Source organism: Vicugna pacos, chromosome 18 (assembly GCF_048564905.1).
Source record: "Vicugna pacos chromosome 18, VicPac4, whole genome shotgun sequence".
NCBI classification, from domain to species: domain Eukaryota; kingdom Metazoa; phylum Chordata; class Mammalia; order Artiodactyla; family Camelidae; genus Vicugna; species Vicugna pacos.
Genome location: NC_133004.1, coordinates 4,008,413 through 4,030,626, shown reverse-complemented (window position 1 = coordinate 4,030,626; position 22,214 = coordinate 4,008,413). Strand labels below are relative to the sequence as shown.

Below are 22,214 nucleotides of genomic sequence, written 5' to 3'. Positions count from 1 at the left end.
TGCAGTATATTTGTCCAATAGACTACTATTCACCGATAAAATAATAATAAAATAATGCCATTTGCAGCAACAAGAATGGACCTAGAGAATGTCATTCTAAGTGAAGTAAGCCAGAAAGAGAAAGAAAATTACCATATGAGATCGCTCACATGTGGAATCTAAAACAAAACAAAACAAAACAAAACAAAACAAAACAAAAAAACCAAAGAAACAATAAGATAAACTTATCTACAGGACAGAAACAGACACAGAGACACAGGAACCAAACTATGGTTACCAGAGGGGAGAGGGTGTGGGAAGGAATAAATTGGGAGTTCAAGATTTGCAGATGCTGAGTATGTATACAATAAACAGCAAGTTTACACTGTATAGCACAGGAGAATATATTTAATATCTTGTAGTAACTTATGTTCAAAAAGAATATGAAAATGAATACACGAATATTCCTATTTAACTGAAGTGTTATGCTGTACAGAAGAAACTGACACATTATAAACTGGCTAGACTTCAATGAAAACATTTTTAAATAGACCAAAAACGAAAAAAAAGAAAAAGGATATTATCAAACAAAAAGAATAAAGTACTGATTCAGGCTGCAATATGGATGAACCTTGAAACTTTATACTAAAATAAGCCAGACACAAAAGGCCAAATAGTGCCCTTTAAGGTGAACAGTATCTAAGTGTTTATTGTACTACTCCTGTAAATTTTCCGTAGGTTTGGATTCTATCAATATCAAAATAAAATGTATTATTCATTAAAAACATAAAACACTTCCTCACAGGAGGGCTTTAATTGTTAAATGCAGAAATGCATGTAAAGCTTTGGAACAACATTTTGCACGTCCACAGACAGTCAGTATTGTCACTGCCACTCAGAGGGTGGTGCCAGCGCTGATGAGAGCTGCCTCCACTCGCTCCCCTGCAGACAGTTGTGAGGGCTTGAGCTCTGACAGGCAGGGTTTGCGTGAAACTGGGTCAGACACATCCACGTCCCAGACTCTGCGTTACCCAAATTTCTTATACAAACTGCAACATGAAATGTAAACACGCTAGAGGGATGTATCATACAACACAGGGAATACAGCCAATATTTTTCAGTAACTGTAAATGTAGCATCTATTGTACAGCTGAAACATATATCATATATTAAATCAGCTATATAATTATAAATAATTAAAAACTATTTTAAAAATTTTATCACTGTAATAGCCAATTCGGTTTTTAAATAACTACTAAACAGCTTAGAATGTATAAAACCATTTAAGTGTGCTGTTTGTTTACATATTATTTACTTAGAGCCTCCTGCTAAAAGAGAAATTAATCAAATATTTTCAACACAGCTTAACAACCATAACAACAAAAAGGCAAAACTGAGTGAAGAGAAAATGGAGATTCAATGCTTTAATGATACCAGGGGGAGATAAAGTCATAAAAATGGATTCCATGAAGTCAGGGCAAGTGTTATAGGCCGACTAGAAATTCACCTGTAAAATTCTTGGCAGCTAAAGAAAAAAGAAAAAGATGATAGGGCTGGTGGTAGAGCATGTGCTTAGCGTGCACGGGGTCCTGGGTTTAAGCCCCAGGGCCTCCACTAACAGATAAATGCACCTAATTACCTACCACCCCAAAAGAGCCCCAAAGAAAAGAAAGAGAAATTCTTTTCCAAAAAACCTTGATATTAAATTTGGATTAAATACTTAAAGAAGAAAAATAGGAAAGATAAGTGACACAGTGAAGGAAAAGCCCAGCTGGGCTAACAAGCTAAGTCACATATCCAAGTGTGATAAGTGTCGGTTTACTGACCTAAGTTTTGCTGGGCTAACTCGTAAATCCAAGGTCAACAATTGTCAGTAACGTGATCTGTTCCAAATTGATAAGCTTCAGTGCACTGATTCCTTGCTTTTTCTTGTTTGAGCCTTATTGGCTAAGAGCCCCATACTTGTAATTAAGCCTATAAAACCTCATGTGCAGGTCTTGGAGGTGCTCAGACCTTCAGAACAGAAGCCGCTCTGAGCCCGCTGGCGTTGTAAATCTCAGTACTCCAACCCTCCGAGTGGTGCTTGTGTCTTGGCTGGTCTGTTTTTTCCACAACAACACAAGCGATAATGCCCGTGACATAAATCTGCGGTGGCTGCTGGCAGGTCACCATGTCTCACGTGGGAAAATCTGAAACATCCTTCTCACCACTCAGAGTCATCATAAGCCAACCCCACACCTCCAACTGTTAAATGCAGGAGAACAGGCAGGGCCCGGACTTTGCTCTCTCTGTGTCATCACAGTGAGACAGGATGGAAGGGGGCAGAGAACAGCCATTCAAGGAAGGCCACAGCAATTAACAACAAAATGGTGAAGGATTCAACCCCCAATAGGCCTTGAGGCTCAGGATGAAGAGATTTAACTTCTAGCAGAGCTTGAGCTTCATTAAACACCCATTGTAATAGTAACATTGTGAATAACCCGGCCCCAGGCACCAGGGCAATTGCAAGGCTAGCCACAAAAGGTCACAGGGTGGGAAATGGCTTACTCACTGGGAATCCCGGCCCCTTGCCCTAAGGCTGGTCCTTCTACTTATTAGCATATGAAGCCACCAAGCCCAAGAAAATGAGCAACACAGCGCCACCTCGCGGGCACCCATCTCTCTCCCTCTTCGGAGAAGGCCCACACTCAGTCTGTGGAGTGTGTACACACTTTTAATCTGAGCATCAAACCCCCACACGTCGTGACGTTTCTCTTGCATTTCAATGTATCTCTCTGAATAAATCTACCTTTACTCAACACTGGCTTGCTCTTGAATACTTAACTGCATGAAGCCAAGGAACAAAATCTGGTTGGGCACATCCCAGGGGCTCAATCAAAGCCTGGGACACAGCCCTTCTCATGCCCTACTTTTTTTTCTTGTATCAAAAGGACTGGGTTGTGAAGGGAGCTCTCAGGCCCCAGCTAAGGGACAGAAGCAGCCAACAGGGCTCCAATTGGAGGGAAGCCTCTCCCCCAGCAGGGGACTTGGGGGTCGGCCCGGTTCTCTGTGTTTGTTGTGATGACACCCCAGCCAGAGAGCGTTCTCCTAGGCCTGTCCTCACAAAACCCTTCTCTCCAAAATACAAGCATATCATGTCACAATCCTTTTGTTCAACCAGGAAATGTTCAACCCACTTTTTCCCTCCCCAGTAAAGTACCCAACTGTCCTCCCTCCCATCCCACCACTTCTTTCTTTGTGAGAATTCTGCACTCTCCAAACACCATCCTGAACGCAGGTGCCTTGCTAGCTGGACCCGAGATGCTTCATTCTCACACACCCTGTGTCCTTTCACTTTCCCCTTTCTACCTTAAAAAAGCCTTTCCTGAGTCACCCACTCCTCTGATTTGACTTTCACAAAATACTGAGGTTGCAGTCACTTTGTAAATACCTCCCAGGTTTTGGCTGGGTTTCCTTCCCAAGATCTTCATTAAGGAGCTGCATGAAGAAGTTTAAAGAGGCTAGTCTTACATCTGAGCGGAGGAGCCTGCATAAAATTAAAATGGCTTTGAAGAGAGAGTTAACCAGGAACAGAGAGGTCGCAGGTCGTTGTCAACAGTGTCATGAGGCAAAATGTTCTTCAAACGCTCAGAGTGGTTTCTGAACGCGGAGTTGGCAGGGAGGAGATGCCAGGAAGTGAGTGGGGTGAGGGACACAGGGTAAGCTCCCCCAGCTGGGGAAGAATTGGATTTTTTTCTAGCTTTCAAAACAATTTCTTACTACCTTTTTCTCTTATTGTCACATACCATTTCCTACGAATTAAGAATATCAATGTGAGTCATTTGGGCCGCTTCGGAGAAGTTACACGATGCCATTCACATGGCTGGGATATGACAGCCACACCAGTCTAGGTGGAAAGACCAGTGGGGTATTTCCAAGGAAATCACGGGCATGCAGCAAACTCCCCATTTTCAATTACCTCATCTCAAAAGTGGGGCCAATAAAACTACCAAGCAAATTGCGTGATGATTATGGCCGACATGTGTTTACTAGGTAATTGCCCGTGACAGCTGCAGCTGAATGGGGAGTGATTATGATTAACAAGGCCCTGTCTACCTGGCCACATGCGCCCTGCCTTCCTGCCTTGGTGCAGCAGCAGAACTTGTTTAGCTGAGATGAACGCCCCCAGAGCAGCCCTGACGGGAAAACCCCCAGCTCTGCACGGCAAGGCCTGTTTCTTTCCTTCTCAGAGTTGATCACAGTTTGCAGTCGTCTGTTTTTATGTTAATCCCTTTTCTAACTGCCTCTCCTCCGGAGTTTTTGCTCAAACAGCGCAGGGCAAGGTGTTTCTTGCGACCTGCCGGATATTCTGGGCTGGGAGACAGCTGAACCCACATCTGGCTCTGGTGCTGAACGGAGAGGGCAGAAGGCCCAGGGACCCATGCTGAACTGAGGCCCCTGCACCCAAAATTATGGTCTGACTTTGGACAAATACTACAGTGTTTTTACCCTGAGATTCCTCATCAGTCCATGAAAATAACTGCCCATGGCACGTAGAGTTTCAAGGATTAAAGGAAATCACCAAATTCACAACCTAGCCAAGGGGCTGCCAGTGCGTCCTCAAAAGACAAATGCTGCCTTTCGGCTCTGACACACGCCAAGCGTGGCGGCCGCACACGGTAAACACTGCTAAGTGCCAGTTTGTTAAGTGCTTCTTGTGTGCTATAATACTCTTTAGAATTTACAACAATCCCAGGAAGAAACGAATATTATCACGCCCATTTCACATATTCACCAACAGGTTAAGAGAGGTTACATTCTAGTCCAAGGCCCTATGTTGGTGAAATGGCGATTTAAACCGGAATCTGGGCCCAGGCCTTGGCTCCAACTCTCTCCCATCCACCTGACCACTTGCCTATGAATTCCACCTGTCCAACACACAAGTTTGCAGCCGGCCAGCTCTTAAATGCAATGTGTGCCAACGTTTCTCAATGTTGGTTAATTACCATAAACTGTTCTCAGAAACCACTACAGAAAAGAAAGGTGGACTTAAGGAATTCTGCATTGCGTTCTCCTGTAATGTGCAGAAACCCTTCCCTACACCACTAAATCCTTTTGTATGCTTCCTCCATGTTTATGTATGCACACGGCTTACTAAAGTAGAAGGTACCTGCAGTAATTCCATCTCGGTTGCTTTCCAAGGTTGCAGATTATCCATAATCAGCCTGTGAACGAAAATACCACAATGTGAATGAAAATACTGCAACCATGTCAGTAAACAAAGAATGCTGAAACCAACTCATTAGCGGCTGCCACCACCCCCAACGAGGACAGGCCTGCAGCCCAGACTCTCAGCCACTCACAATGGTGCCCTCTGGGCAGACTCAGAATAAGAAAGGACAGGATACTTGCCCTAGATAGCTAGGTGCTCGTCTAAAGTATGAATTCAGTGAGTCCAAAATATTTGCTTCCTCCCATACATAGAAAAGCACTAAAGTCCTGAACTTGAGATACCTGGCTTTCTTTAGATAACAAGCAATCTTTTATTGTTCCAACAACCTGGTCTTTGTTGTAAAGCCCCTATATATACTAGCTCCTCCGCAACCCATTTGGAGTAGTCCCTCAGAGAGATCTGACAGGCTGTCATCCCGTCTCGAGTCCTCCCACCAAATAAAACATAACTCTTAACTTTTAGGCTGCACATGTATTTCAGTCAACAGTTTTGGACACCATGAAGGGACCCACGGCAGACTTCTCTCCACCTGGACTCTCCGAGTAACTGAAGCCTTGGTACCAGCAGTGGCCCTTTGTGCCCATCAGCCTCCTCGGGGAGTCCAGATGAATTTGGGTGAGTCTCTCCTGTTTCTCAGATCTCACATACTGGCTGATGATCCTGAGTTTCATCTGGCGGTGTATCCAGGTACATGGCCCTCCAGTTGAAAGAAACTGGGGTGAATTACCCACCCAGTGGAGACATACTGGGTGGGCCCTGGTTGTACAATAAAGGGAAAAACCCACCTTGAGGAGACGTCCGAAGTGGGGTTTTGGAAACATATGAGGAAAATACTCACCAAGTGGAGACATCCCGAGTGGGTCCAAGTTGAAAGACACTGGGTTCAGGACTGAGTGGTCAGGTAAGAGCCTGGTCTAATGTTTTCCTCAATTTGGTTACATCCATTGAATTTTTCAGGATAAAAGTAAAACTCTTATGAGGAACATTTCAACTCCAAAAATGAGGCCCTCCTCCTGGCTGGTAACAGCTTTCTCGGGTGACAGAGAACCTTGCAGGAGTGGTATATGCAAAGACTTCATGCCATTAGAGTTGTCCCTGTGGGAAATCTTACTAGCAAATTTATTCTGAGAACCCGACCTTACAATGGGGAATAGAACATTCAAAAAGAAAAAAAAAAAGAAGAACAGAAAAGTAATTAAAAGAAATGACAGATTGCCAGGCTCCAACTGTTACCCCAGCCAGGTTTATATACGTACAAAACTTACAACATTAATTGGGAATTAGAAAAAATAAAAACTCACTCTGAATGTACCTAACCAGGCCCGATAAAAACATTTTTCACAATTCTGAACTTATAAAAACAAAATCCCCTTTAGGGGGAACTTGGATTTCTCTTCCTGTGTCCTTGAAATGTAAATGTTGTATCTTTCTCTGGGTGTTTTAAGTGTGTGTATGTATGTGTATATATGTGTACTTTTTTTTAAAGGAAACCTTGGACTCTGCCATACAAAACATAGAAGTATATTGTACATATGGTGGCCACGCAAATAAATTGGATTCTAAGCAATTCTTTGTACCAATATTCAGATATTTTACCATCTTAAACTTTGTTGCATCAGCCTGGACCACAAAGGCCTTTAGCTTTTGGAGAGTAAACCTTTGAAATTTATTTAGGCAACACCCCACTCTCATGTGGAAGGGCCTCTTCAACTGATTTTAAAACAATCACTACATATATATATTCTATATATATAGAAAAAATATATATATATAAAAATATTTATATATATATTATATATATATAAATTGATGGCCATATGATGATCCTTTAATTTGGAAAAACTTTTCAATTTGTGAAAGTTGAAATGAGATCTCATTATAAACAGCTGTTTTATTGGTACCTATTAAATCAAGTTTAAAGGTAGAAAATTATATCTAATGGTTAACCTAAGAACTTAGTTAAAAAAATAAACCTGGTTTGAAAAGCTACATTTATGTTTTTCCTTTCCGATAAATGGTTCTAGAGATGCTAATAAAAACTTAGAATAATTAATGTTAATTAGTTTGAATAACTGGAAAAAGGATCGTAAAAATTTTGAAAAAAAAAAAGAACAGGGCTTATCCCAAATGGATAAATATTTTTATATGGTTACTTTGAATGAGGTAAATAAATTGCATATTTTTGGATTTAGATACAAAGTTTTGATACTACACTATTTAAAGCTAAAAAAAAAAGGGACAAAGAGATCAACTACTGCCCCCCAACATTAAAGTTTAAACAAGTCCGTTTTATTTACCACAGTTTAAAATATATGTATATATAGACTGACATACTTGATCAATGATTGGGACAACAGACCAATTAATCAAATTAAAAATTGAGAAGGGCCTAAGCTCTTTGGCTGAAACTTGGGCATCCTAGAGACTGTTCTATAAAATTAGATACAATGCACAAAAAAAAACAATGCTTCTGGCACTCCTTCTAGAAATAAGAATTATTGATTAAACCTAATAAATATAAAAATTAAAGGTATAAGATTTAATAAAATTGAGATAAATTTTGTAAAATTGGTATATTTAAACGGTCTTTATATAAAACTTTTGCTTAATTATGTTGTGGGATAGATATATTTCAATGGAAATATGCCTCCCCTTCTTGGTATTATAAGGCTGGGCACATACCTGTCCCTCAGAAAATATTAATTGAACAAAGTAAAGGAAACCAGTAGAGTTACATGAGCCATTCAATATAACGTAAAACTGAAATCTAATATTCAGTGGCTAATAAAAAATATAATAAATGTTTTAACCTGGGTTTAACTTATAACTCAAGGAAAAGAGACCTTACTAAATGCCTTATGCAAGCTTTGGAAGACATGATAAAGTAAACCTTAAAGTTTTAAAACATGGAATTCTTCGTTTACTGCTCTTCTCACTGATACTAAAATGCCAATTAAGGAGATAAAATTGGGTATGGGTGACAGCAGTTCTCTGGGGACCTGGACGCGTGTGTCTTTGTCTTGCAGATCAGAAATATAAATACAACAAACAGTGACCTAGGATTGAGCCTAATTAGCTCAACAAAATAAAACTTAAGGCCAAGAAACTTTTGGCATTTGAGAACTCAGAACTCTGACGGGTCCTTCAGACTTTGTGAAGCAATCTTAACTGTCTATTTCATAAATAGTAAGCCTTAGTGATTTGAGCCAGCAAATTCAGCTTACTCCAACTATTATTACACCTATCTTATAAGTAAGTTTAATAGTTAAGCTATGAGATCTCTTGCTTTTGTCTGTTTATAAGCCTGTGTACACATTATAGATGTGAGATATTTCTACTGCTAAAAAAGAAAAATCAAAGTCAAAGAGCTCTGCTTAATTGATGTAAAAAATAAGAGCTTAAAAATTAAGTATTTTTAAAATAAAAACTGAACAAATTCACTTTCAGCATCACGTGAAATGGAAAATATTCAATATTAAGGTAATATTTAATATTGTTTAGTTTAAGTATGTTCTAATTAATATAGACATCTTTAAAGTCATCAATATTAAGTATAATAACTTTGCTGTACCTAGGTTAAATGAAAGTCAAATAAGATCCTGTTATATCTGTTGCAGATTTGTCAAAAAAAAAATAACAGTAATGGGGTGTGGTAAAATTTTAAGGAAATTAAATGCAAATGAGATGAGAGTTTTGGGTAAATTTTTAAAATATATCATTAAAATGTATGCTTAAGATAATCTGTAAATGTTTGGTATCTTTAAATTCTAGATTTGTGCTAAATTAAGTTAAATGATAGGATTTTATTAAATAGCTATGCCATTTTCAGATAAAATAAAATTGAAAGATGAATTACTTAACATTTAACTTCCTCTTACAGTGAAACTAAAGGTGTTTAGAAATATTAATAAATGGTTGGTGCCACCCTGAAATAGTCTCTATTAGTAAGGGAATGATCTCAGTTTCCTACCAAAGTAATATAAATGTGTAAAGGAAGACGTAACAATGGAATTATATTTTGTTAATGAAACATAGTGAATTTCTCCTGAAGCTGGTTATTTCTGAATGGAAGAGAAAATAAGGGACACACTAATATGAGTATAGAAATCTGTGGAAGGCTTGTGGAAGAGGAAACCTGAGGAAAGAGTTTTGTACGTGGTTAGAATTGGCTAAGTTTAGAATCAAATTGGGCAAAGTAAATGAATCTTAGAAGTAAGCTGGTACAAGAATAGATTTGGTTTTCTCTCTGTTAAGAGGAAAAATTTTTCTTAAAATGTTAATCCACCTTCAATAACAGATTGTAAAACTTCTTATACCACTTAGCTGGTATGTTCTGCCTTTACCTTTGATGTATTTTCTTGTTAATGAATAAGTACTACTTTACAGTGATCTATATGTTTATCTGACCAAGTGTTCTGAAGTCTTTAAAAAGATCCCCAAGTATCAATTTCTAATTAAAGTTCTTTTAATCTCCAGTTAAGTTTGGGATGCTACAGAGGGCCCCTGAAACATCCCAAGGAGAGATTTTGAACTAGTAAGTTTCATTTGCCATGTTAAATATCATGGTATTGTCAAATGAATCATAAATCTTCTAAGGTTATATTGCATGAGAAAATATTATTAATATAAATACTGTAGAAATTATATGGACTCCCTAAAATTCAGGTATATCTGAAATGTTAAAAGTGATATTTCTGGGTATAGTGACGAGGTTTCTTTATAGATTATTGTGTAACGGTGTTTAACCATGCTTTTAAATCTTTTGTCATATATAGACAGCTAATTGTTTTCTTCTCATGATTTTGAAAATGCTTGCTCTTCATGGAGATTTACTGATTTCTAATAAATTTCAAACTATAGCACTGAACTAAACAGGGTAAGAAATTTTTAATATGCAATGAAAACTATGATTAAAAGGATTACTTTTGTGGGACTGAGTAAACTGATGAATATGGTTACAGTTTTTGATTTTGTTTGAAATACTACTGGTTTTAACCTGTTTCCCATTCATAAAGAAACTCTTCCTCTTAGGCTAGTTATGAATCACAGAAATTTGATAAATTATACCTATGTAAGCAGACTTGAAACAGTTATCTTTTCTCTCTATATGATCCCTCAAGAGACTAAAAACTCTTAGGTCCCCAGTGGCTCTATGAGACAAATGAGGAAGATCATCTCCTAACAGATATAGGAATCTCAAGTTATTTTAAGGATTTTAAAGAGGAAAGAATTTACCTAAATCTGTAAGGCAGAAATCCATGACAAGCACTTGACATGGCTTTCCTGGCCTTAGCAAATCTTATTAACATTCTACCCTGAGACACCGTATTAAAACTTCCAACACAGCCAATTTTAAAAACCCTATATGATCAAATAATCAGACTTTACATGTAAAGAAATTAATCTTGATTTAGCTGTATTTGAGAAAAATGAGTGTAACTTTAGAGAGAGAAAAAGACTTTATTTTAGTGAATATTAAATTCTAGTTCTGTTAATCGAGGTCTATATTTACTAAGACACTTCCCAAATCATTCCTTGCTGTTATGTCACATTGCTGTACAGTTTAATTGAATTATGAAAAGGATACACTAGGTTTGTTTCTGAAGCTCAGTAATCTATCCTTGGGTTAAGTTCCAATGCCCCATGACCTGCAGCCAGGGGATTATACACACTGGAACAGGCATGACTTAAAGAACTGTCTCCAACCTAAACGGAAGGACAGTTTTTCAGGTACTCTTAACTAGACCATACACACCAAAGCTGAAGGAAACGGACTTTCAGATTCATTTCCTATCAGAAACAGCCCCTGCAGTGCACTGGCCTATAGAGCACTGCTCACCTTAAAACAATGCCCAAATGGAGAAAAAGCTACCAGGCCAGGATCAGTAGGAGACGAGATCTGAGGTAGAAAGCTGACCCAAGACACCAGACCAAGTTTGTATAACAATTACTTTGACAATTTCTCCTAAGTTTGTTTATGAACTACTCCAATTGTTAAGTTTATGGTAAATTACCTATGTATAGTATTTCTGTGTTACCTTGGTGGGTTTCCTTACTCCAGCGCTCCAACTAGATAGCCCTCAGAAACGTTATTTTAAAAGAAATTATAGTTATGTTTAGGCAACTGTTGATCTTACAAGGTGAGAGACCTCATCTGGCCAATTAATACCTGCTCTGACCCTGACCATAAATATGAAATTTCTCATAAGAGCACTCAAACTCAATCAGAAATACAAGCAAAATTTTAACCCAAAAATATAGCTTCTAGACTATTAAATTCTTACTCGTGACTTCATTAACGTTACTACCTGTATTACTTATATCCTGTCTATTTTATAAAATTGTTGTCTCTTACATTTCCCAATGTGTAACTAGGCCTACAAGATTGATGATGGCTAAACATCTTGAAGAAATAGATAAAATTTATAACCCTGCATAAAATAACAGTAATAGTGTGATTCTGGGTATGGGAATTAGCAACAAAGGGTAAACATTTCCTGGATCAGAAGAGACTAGTAAGACAGGCGATCCAGAGAACTTTTAGTATCAACAGGGCCTGATAAAAAACCTAACACCTTGAATGGCAGCTCAGAAAATTCTTCACCTGAACTAGGAATGAGCCATCCTAGCACTGTGGGACAAAATTCGTCATGAAATGTCTCTCAAAATATTGGTCGAATTTAGGAAAAAGGGGGAGCACTGTGAATGAAAATACTACAATGTGAATGAAAGTACTACAACAATGTCAGTAAACAAAGAATGCTGAAACCAAGTCATCAGCGGCTGCTGTCAACCCGCAGCGAGGACACGCCTGCAGCCCAGCCTCTCAACAACTCACAGTGGTGCCCTCTGAGTGGACTCAGAATAAGGAAGGACAGGATAATGTCCCTAGACAGCTAGGTGCTTGCCAAAGAAATGAATTCAATGACCCATATGTTTGCTTCATCCCATACATAGAAAAGCACTAAATACTTGAACTTGAGATATCTGGCTTTCTTTAGATAACAAGCAATCTTTTATTGTTCGAAGTACCTGGTCTTTGTTGTAAAGCTACTATTTATCCTAGCTCCTCCCATACCTCTTGGAGCATTCCCCCAGAGTGATCTGAGGGGCTGCCTTCCAGGCTCGAGCCCTCCCGCCAAATAAAACATAACTATTAAATTTTAGTCTGAAAGATTATTTCAATGAACTGCCAGAATAGACACAACTCAGCAATTCTGTAATTGAACGCACTGAATCAAGAACCAAACGCGTGTTCTAGTCCAGAAAAACTACGGTTTCCTCTTTCTTCCTGTCAGTATACAATCCCATCAGAACTCATTACTTTGCTGTCTGCTCCTCTGGCAACCAAACTCAGAGAAGAGTCAACTCAACAGAGCGCCCTGCTGGGAAGAACCCCCCGCAGCAGCACGGCTGGCTGCCTGCCTCCCGCACGCTCTGCTGACCCCTAGTGTCCTCCGTGGAGACCAGGCCAACAGAATTGCTCCAACAGCTGCAAAGCCCCACACATTAAATAAAAACATTTTATTTTATACTATGTTACGTATATACTCATTTCGGAAAACAGCCTTGCCAGAAGCCCAAATCTTCAACATTAATCTGCAAAGTCAAATCAGGTCCCCAAGGGAAAACAAGTCTTAAGACGATGCTAAGGCCTCCAATGTCCTCTCCACGACCGTCAACAAAACTGACTGCAGGTCTGCAGATGCAGGCGGTTACATGTCCATTTTTAAAGCACCCCCCCTGCCCTCGGGTGCTATAATGTCCCTCTACGCCCTCCCATCTCAGGGTAAGAGCAGCCGCAGCAGAACCTTGCAGGGCAGCACTGACGGGACTAGACAAAAGGATCATAGCTAAACTAAGCCTCTGATGACATGAGCTTGTCACTCTATCACTTTACAGATGAAGATATATATATAGAGATGTGGGGTGACGGTGATATTGCTCAAAGTCACACAGCTAATAATTGGCAAAGTCTATAACTCTGCTCCTCCCTCTGGCGTGATGCCCCAGCTGGGAGGCCTACAGATTTATCTCCTGCCTGCCTGACCAGTCCTTCCCTGTCACTCATAACCCACCACAGTGTCTGATCCTAGCCTGACTTTTCGGCACCTTTTCCCTCCAGTCTGGCAGGAAGAAGGCTGCTCGGGCCACTGTATGACTTCCGGCTTCCCAAAACCTCTGTGCTCAGGCTGGTCTTGCCTGTGCATCCGGCCTCCTGCTCAGAGTCTCTTCCTCCCCTGCAGGGGGACGTTTCCACTCTCTGCAGGGACACCCCCTCAGGGAAGCCCTCTTCTCGCCCACAGCAGGGCAGGTGTCCCACGCCACATCCCGAGCTGCTCCATTAGGACTGCGGGTGCCCAGGTCTGCTAGTCAGACCAGCAGCCTCAGACCCAGGGATTATGCCCGGGCCACCGTTCAAACCTACTGCCCGCCTCACAGCCCCCAGCCAGCAGGTCACCTAGAAGTCACAGCAAGTGCCCCACCCAATCAGAAGCCTCTTCATTTGCCAGCACCGCTGATGACTGGTCTCCAAACTTTGGTCAGTTTTGCAAAAAACAGCACCTTCTACTGTGAACCGGGGGTTTTCGCTTCTGCTCCCCATCCTTACTGGAAACATCGAGGGAAACCAAAAGTCCTTTTCTCAACACTTTTCTAATGACATCCTCCCACCCACAATATTCACATGCTCAAGAGATTTGCGTCCACGTGATTTTGTTTCCCTAACGGTAAGTGGCTCAAAGCACTGCAGGATGTTTTCTTTTTTGAGGGTATTTGTACTCAGTTTATCGGCTTTAATCTGTTTTTGTCTCTCTCTTCAGTATCCCTAGCAGTTACCTATTCTTACTCCCTTCAGCAGCCTCCCTCCCAACATCTAGTCTAGGAAATCAGCTGTGATGAGGGGGCCTGGGGCAGTCACAGAAGATGCAACTAAGGCACAGAGAGGCTACATAATTTGCCCAAGAAGATCAGCTTCAACCCCCAACAGTGTGTGTCACTTCCCTCTGTTTAACACTTATGATAAGCAAGGTAACTTTTTGTAGATTATGGTTATAAACAGATGAGGTATCAAAATAAATATAAGGACACACATCAACTCTAAGATGTTCATTAAATCCACTATTTTGTTTCTATTTATTTTATTTCTATTAAAAAATAATTAAGAACCTCTGCAGTCAATATAGCAAAATGTTACTGGGTTTTAATCCAAAATATAGAAATGTTAAGTGTGTCATTACTCATCCTTATTTGTATGTTCACAAGACAAAATGATTTGAAGGTCTCTCTCCCCTCCCCCTACTCACTACTGGCTCTTACCAGAGCTCCCAGAGCACACATCTAACAACCTTTCAATTCACCCACAGCTGAACTCATCAGTTTTCCCCCAGAAATCCCTCTGCAGTTTTCCCTCCTCAGAGCACAGCAGGACCATCATTTACCTCATTAATCCACCCAGAAACCTGGGTCTTACTCCATCCTACCTTCAGACACAGCATTCATTCTTTCCTTTTTACCATCTAAACATGCCTTCAATCTGTTCGCTTTTACCCACTGACCATCCCACCACTGTAGTGGAAGCCACCAACACTGCCCACCTGGACTCACGAGTCTCCCAAGTGGCCCCACAGCCACTCTCCCCTACTTGACATAAATGGGATTGTGTCACTCCCGCGCTTTTTGGTGTCTTTCCAAACCCACTCTTCTTAGAAGAAACTCCAATTTCTTTACCTGGTGAAGGTCTTTGCTATGAAACTGTCAGCTCAGGGAGGGCAGGACACACCCTCTTCCCTCGGACCCACCCTCTGGCAGAACATCAGCTTGGGAGGACCTGCTGAGCTACACCTGCCTGTATTCTAAACCTGGTTTTGAGTTCTTAGCAAACTGCTTCACTTATCCATACAAATCCAAGGTAGATTAGAAAGATTTTAGATGTTGAGCTAGACTATTGATTTGAGGATTTTGCACTAGCAACCTGCAAGGACATGTTCTAATGATTCTGTCTTCTTAAAACCACACCCAGATTTAGGTAGTATTTGTGGAATATCTTCCAAGTAAAGGGAATGTACTTTTACAAACTTTATGTTTTATAACATGAACATCCAGGACAGGGTCACAAATAGAACAGCCTCACAAGTGACGGAAGACAGGTGAGAGGCATACAGAAACAGGTAACAAACATGGTAAGAAAAAAGTTGTTTCTCCAACCCCCGAAAAAATTCCTCCAAGAACCGAAAACTCTGAATTTTGAAAGTAAAATTCTATCATATAAAGACATGAAATAAATAATCCTCTTCATCAGGGTTTCAAGATCTGACTGAAGAATTTTTAGCATGCCATACTGAATCCCAGCACAGAAAAATCAGAAGGACTAGTGGTGAGTATTTTCCAGGGAAACGGCAGTAATTCCTCTACTTGTAAGGGGACACACACTCACTTGACGAAGGTGATTGTAAACCACATTCTGGAGAAATTCAAAAGATTCTGTCACCACTTCAAGATGGTGATGACATGGTAGGACGGCTTGGATGCATGCTTCTAACTGACTCACCGGCATTCTTGCACTGCAGGGGGAAAAGGAGGCCCCCATTCAACAGCAGAGATGTTCCTGTCATGTCTCCCAGGCCGTGCCTCGGGGAGTCAGTGCCCTGTAGCAGCCTGGCACCAGGCGAGGACCCGCAGCCTGGCCCACCCAAGCAGGAGGGGCACTGTGTTTGAGAAATCCCATCTCCGATGGGAGCAACAGGGGCTGGTGTGGTTGTGTGAACATATAAATGCTCATTGAAATACACCTGCATACAATCAAGTGATACAATTAACAGTAGCAGGCTATTAAACAAAATTTCAATTGTCAGTGTTAATTTTACCATTCCTTTCCTCTTGTCCCCTGCACTCTGAGACAGGCTTAGGCTCTCTCACACCTGCAGCTGTGATGCAATATTTGTGAAGTTATTTTAGTTTGCTGCAAGTGTCTTCACTCCCCGTGTCGCTGTGACTGTCGTCTCTTAACACAGTCAGATGTCTTCCTAGATCTCTCCATGAGTTCCTTGTTCCTGCTTCTCAGATGCTGAGATAAAGAACCGGTGAAGGCACATGACTAGAAAAGGCACTGTGGACTTGACCAAAGTCCTCAGTGACCCCCTAGATGAGTGCCTCTCACGCCTTACCTTCGATTCTCAAGGTTCTGCCCAGGGTGACATCCAGACCGGGAGAGAGTCTTGGGCCCAATTAATGCCTGTGTGGTTTGGGTGCGGGGACAGGTGCAGGAGCTGGTTCCGGAGCCGGGCCCCTCCCCACCTATGCTCCTCTCTCTCCCGAGGCCCCGCTCCCAGGTCCCCAGGCTCCCTGATCTTCTGTCTTTCTCATCTACTCTACTCCCAGCCCTTTTCCTCTTCCTTTTTCCCCTGATTATCCCCAGCTGGAGTGATTTTTCCATCACAATATCTGAAAAAATTTCCTGCAGCTGAAAAAGAGGTCTCCAGAGGGCAATGCCCATATGCTGGTACCTGAAGAGAGCCCCTGGCTAGGGGGACCCTCACCAACACTCATCGGGCATCAGACATGTTGCAGGGTAGGCCACCCCCAAGAAGAGTTTGCTGTGACCCCAAGGCACGCACAGAATCCCTGCTCATAAAACTTTAGTTGGCCCACATATCCGTAATTAAGTAACAAAAACAAAAAAATTGCTCATGTTTCTTACTAAAATTATTTATGAGGTGGAAAAAGAAGTTGTAATACAAAAGAACAAATTTGACTCCATGTTAGATATGTTCGTTTGGCTTTAGACCTGTACCCTGTTTTCTAGGCTCAGACTTGCTATCTCTGAACCTTTTGTAAAAGATAGTTGCCTTTAGCCTGAAATATCCAGGGGAGCCTATTCTCCGGGCTCTGATCTTTAAGGATGTTAGCTCTTCTACACTTACGTAGAGATGAAAAGTTGCAAAATAGAGAATAACCTATTTTTTTTTTAGAGGTAATACGGGGACACCATGATTTGACCCACATGGACAGCTGCAAGATCAAAGGATTTCAAGGACAAACAATTGGTACAGCAAGAAGTTTGCAACAACCGACCACAACCCCGCTGCTTTTTACTATAAAATGAGACTGAATTCTGACTTGGGGAAGAGAGTTCTCCTGGATATCAGTATGCCATTTTCTGGGTCTGCCAGCTTTTCAAATAAAGTCACTATTCCTAACTCCAACATCTTAACTCCCGATTTATTGGCCTGTCATGCAGCAAGCAGAACGAGTTTGGACTTGGTAACAAAATGACTGCATTGGAGGTAGTATGTCTCCATTGTTTCCTCATTTCCAGTATGTCACACCCTATCAATTTTACATGCTGTTTAACAACACGACCAAAAAACCTATTATACGGAATTGATTCCACGGAAATAAAATTATTTCTACTCCTTCAAAACTAATTTTTTCTATTTTATTTTGTTGCTTATTGAAAAGAAAATAAAAGACAAATCATTTTATTTCACATATTTTTATAGCTACATATTTAAATACTGATAAGGTTTAAATTACAATAAAAATTGTTCATATATTAGTATAAAGATATATACACAATCAATGCAGACTAGGAAATGAGTGGATATTTACTAAAAATCCACTGCACATCCAGTCTTTTACAAGCATATTCTGGAATATAAGCTCTATTATCCAGGGGTCCCCCACCCCCATTCTCACTGCCGAGTCCCTTAGTAATCAACTACCAAATCACCAGCATAGAACCACACGATCACTATTTCAGGTATAAATGAGGGAATTAGCTCATTCAATTCTAAACGAGAAACCTTAAAATACATACAGAACTTATTTACAGATAAAGAAAATTGGACACAAAAAAGAACAGTTTCTCCCCCACGTCACAAAGATAATAACTGGTAAAGGCAAGATTTGAGCTCATCTGCCTGATTCTAAAAACTAAGGTGGAAAACCCTTCGACTGGAGAGGTCCAGCAGCACAGCCTATCACCCTATCTTTGTTCAGATCTAGCTTTAGACAGCCTAAGACAGCACCTCATTCCTATGGAACTCGAGGGCAAATGATAACAATAAGGATTTTATATTCAGTAGTTTCTTAGTTCTCATTTATTTAAAGTGTCAGCAGGTCAGCAGAAAACTCTGGGAAATATGAGTGGGTCCAGAGCTTTTTGTTGATAACAAACTCATTCTATCAGGACAGAGTGACCTTCCCATGAGAGGTCTCATGGACATAAACTAAAGGCAGCTGAGCAATAAAAAGTAGCATGACCCTGGAACTCAAGCAAGAAGGAACCCTGCCATCCCCTGCCCAGTTGCCTCTTCAACTACGTGGACACAATGGCAGAAGACCCAAATTCTTGTCAAAGTTACACCATCATGGATACTCACCCATAAATAGTTACGACTCCATGCTCTCTTAAGCCCTTTCCAAGTCAAATATGATGACACCAATATCTCACCAGAATCTCTATGTCTCCACTTTCTCTCTTCTATTAGGAGACTATATCTATGGCGACAAAGCAGAAATCCAATTAAAAACACCATGCACGAAGCCTGGTGAATGTCTGCGTAAGAGACTTTGTCCTCATGCTCAGTGAATGAAAACTCAGAAAAAGTAGTCCTTCTCCCTCTGCAAGTGGAATGTAGCCTGATTGTGTGTGTGTGTGTGTGTGTGTGTAAATCAAATACAATCAAGTCTGGGATATGTACAGGTTTTTTTTAATGTCACTGTCATTTCATGGGGATGAGCCAACATTTAAAGTAATTTGAATCTAGTGTTCTGAGAGTCTCATTCTCTTTTGGTGGAGGAGGGGAACGGGGAAAGGAAAAAAGGAAAGAGGTAAATGAAGCAAAGGAGTAAGAATATTGCTAGGGAAAGGCAAGACGTTAATTTTGTTCCTACTTGCATCACACAAAAATTAGGGGCTGGCTTCCCCCATGTCTTGTCAAGCAGTAACTTGCAGAAGAAGAGGCGACAGCCCATTTCTCACTGAGATTGTGACTGTACGTGGCATCTTATAGAAACAAATTATTTACCCTGATCAAACACTTTAGCAGCAGGCGGTAATTCTCCTATTTTGAGAGACAAGAAAACAGGAATTGAAAGAGGGTATATAACTTGACAAAAGTCAGAGGACCAGTAAACTAAAGAGGATGAATTCATACTCAGATCTGAATGCAGAGTCTGAACTTCCCACTCCCAGGGCTCGAAAATCCTTAACACACAGGCTCCCCAGCTCCCCTGCATTGTTTCCAGCACCAAGCATTTCCCATGGCGATGGTCTCCAGTTCTCAGACACAGCACATTTTGCAGCCAATAACCTCCATTCGACCTTGATCATCTACCAGCCTCGCCCACCAGGCTTCACCATACATGCAGGAATGCTGGCTTTCAAGTGCATACAAAACCACGCCTGGTCTGACCTGGGATCTTCCGTGGCTTTTCCAGCGAAAAGACAGCCTTAAAACTGCTCACAGTTTGTACATGAGCCCCACTACCTCGCTCCATCTGTTTCCCCACCTATACTACTTAGCTAAGACCATTTTGAGAATCTTGGAAACAAATTTTTAAAAACAGAAAAGAAAGGATTCTGTAACAATTACTTAATATTTGCAATTTTAAAGTACAAGTTACAAAGTGAGTATTTACAAACCGATTCTGCCTTCCTATGTGTCAGTTTTAACATTTACAAAATATAATAGCAAAAAATTCTCACTTACAAAATTAACAAAAACATCAACAATAATCTGGAATACACCCAAAAACAATGCCCATGTTGTACATGGAGAAAGTACAGGACTGTACTGCGGGGTAAAGAAAGATGTGTGAATTTAGAGACATCAACATATTTTGTGGAGGAAAGCAGTTTTGTAAAGATGTACGTTCTCCTAAAGATAATTCAAAACTTACTAAAATATCCTATGATAACCCTTATCCTTTTTTTTTAGCTTGAAAAAAGTATTTTAGAATTCTTCAGGAATAATAAAGTCATAATACTAGCCAAGAAAATTAGGGATGGAAGAAAGAATCGAAAAAAATCACACTGTCAGATATTAAATAAATTTTTACAATATGTGAGATATAAAACTGGAGTAAGAAAGTAAGATTGACAGAAATAAACCATGACCTCAAAAAGAGACTGTAGTATGCATAAGTATTTTTTACAGGTGGGATTTCAAATCAAAGAGCAAAGTATGAATTCAATAATTGTCTTGGGACAATCAGAGAATCACCTGGAAAAAGCAAATTCTATTCCAGTCATAATGACCACTAGAAAAATTACAGATATTGATGTAAATATTAGAAAGTATTTCTAAGAATACTATCAAGGATAAAACCAAAAAGAAGACATTTACTAGCTTAAGATTATTTTGGGCCACAACAGAAATAAACCTACTGAACAAAATGAAAGGCAAGAAATGACAAGGAAAATCTCTGTGATACATGTTGATGAAGACAAGTGGTTAATGTTGATAACATACAAAGAGCTGTCACAAAGCAACCAGAAGCTCCCTCACTTAAATGTTTGCAAAGGACAAAAGGGATCATTCACTTTTTAAAAGTCAGAAGGCTAATGAGTGAAAAATGCTCAATACTTCACTGGTCATCAAATGCAAACTAAATCAATGAAAAAGCACTTTGGCTCACCATATTGCCAAACATTTTTCAAACATATTCTAGCTAGTGTCCATCTGTGGGAGAAAAAACTGTGTGAGATCTTTTTAGAGGATGACATGTCAATGGATATGTAAACTCTGAAAAACGTGTGTACACACAGACACAACTCCACTTTTAGGAATCGTTTCGTTTAGAAAAAAATCAGTTCAAAAGATGTACTCATCAGAGCATTTACACAGCACTGTATACAATGGTGGGAAGAAAAGCTGAAGTGAAATCATATCCAGCAATAGAGAATTGGTTACATAAGTTATTTTACATCTTTTCATTCCCCACTGGAGAAGGAATTTCTAGAGTCACTTGAAAGAAGCCTGTGATGTATGTAATTGTCACATCCAGGGACTAAATTTCAGAATCCTTAACTAAACGAATACTCATACAATATCACAGGAATGTTTGTACGAGAATGGTGCCAGTCAAACATACTTTCTGACAGTGGAAATTGGAGAAACCTTAAGTGTCCACCATAAAGAAAATCATGTGGCAAATAAAGGCGAGCTGTGGGCACTAAGGGGCCGGCGTTTCGGCGTGGCCCAAGGCCTTGTCCACAGCACTCTCCCACCAAAGTTGTCCTTGCAGAAGAGACCAAACCTGTACATCAGGAGACCCCTCTATCTGAAAGGACCGGGTGAGTCTGGAGTGGGAGGACGTTTATGATATACACCTGAGTGAATAAACCGAGCTTCAGAAAACATATAGTATGGCTTTATTTTTCAATAAAGTATATATACACACACATATACATAGATTTCTCATATACGTGTATGTATGTATGTGTATATATATATGACATTGGCATAAAGGTCATTAAATATATTCACCACATTGTCAGCAGTTTTTACTCTCAGGAAAAAAGGGGAAGGGATGTAGGGGCCTTTCGGTACAACCACAGTTCTCTTTTCAGTATATCAGTTACGTATACTTGGAATTTAAAAGTTTATTTAGTCCGAAGTAAAATGGACGATGCCTCCACAAGACAGAATGCTATACTTGTCATTAAAAATCATGCCAGGGGAGATAGAATATTGTAGAAAAACGTGTAATAAGCCGAATGGAAAATGGAGGTCTCCACATAGTAATCAGGCATAGAGTGCTCGCTGGTTTTTATGACAGAGGTAATACACATTGATGAAAAGAACAGAAAATAGATGTTAAACTGTTAATTATTATCTCTGAGTAGTGGGACCAGGATAGACACTTTTGCCCCTTTTTTCAGACTTTTATATTAAATACACATTATTTTTCATCTGAAAAAAGCATTTTTAGATGTCTAGTAAAACACATTGATAAACATGCACGAGTACTTACGGAAACAAATAACTAGGAGACACCACAGCAGCGTCACACAATG

General features: G+C 40.1%; 1 protein-coding gene across 1 annotated transcript in view; it reads right to left on the bottom strand.

The window, feature by feature from the left end:
• Positions 1–22,213, bottom strand: part of LOC140686868 (trafficking protein particle complex subunit 9-like) — a 30,674-nt gene extending 8,461 nt beyond the window's left edge. Inside the window, exons 1-2 of the mRNA XM_072942046.1 lie at positions 22,172–22,213; positions 5,129–5,183 (exon numbers count right to left, since the gene is read on the bottom strand). Coding sequence (XP_072798147.1) covers positions 5,129–5,176 — 48 coding nt within the window. The 5' untranslated portion in view covers positions 5,177–5,183; positions 22,172–22,213. The remainder of the gene's footprint in view (positions 1–5,128; positions 5,184–22,171) is intronic.
• Position 22,214: the final 1 nt, after the last annotated feature.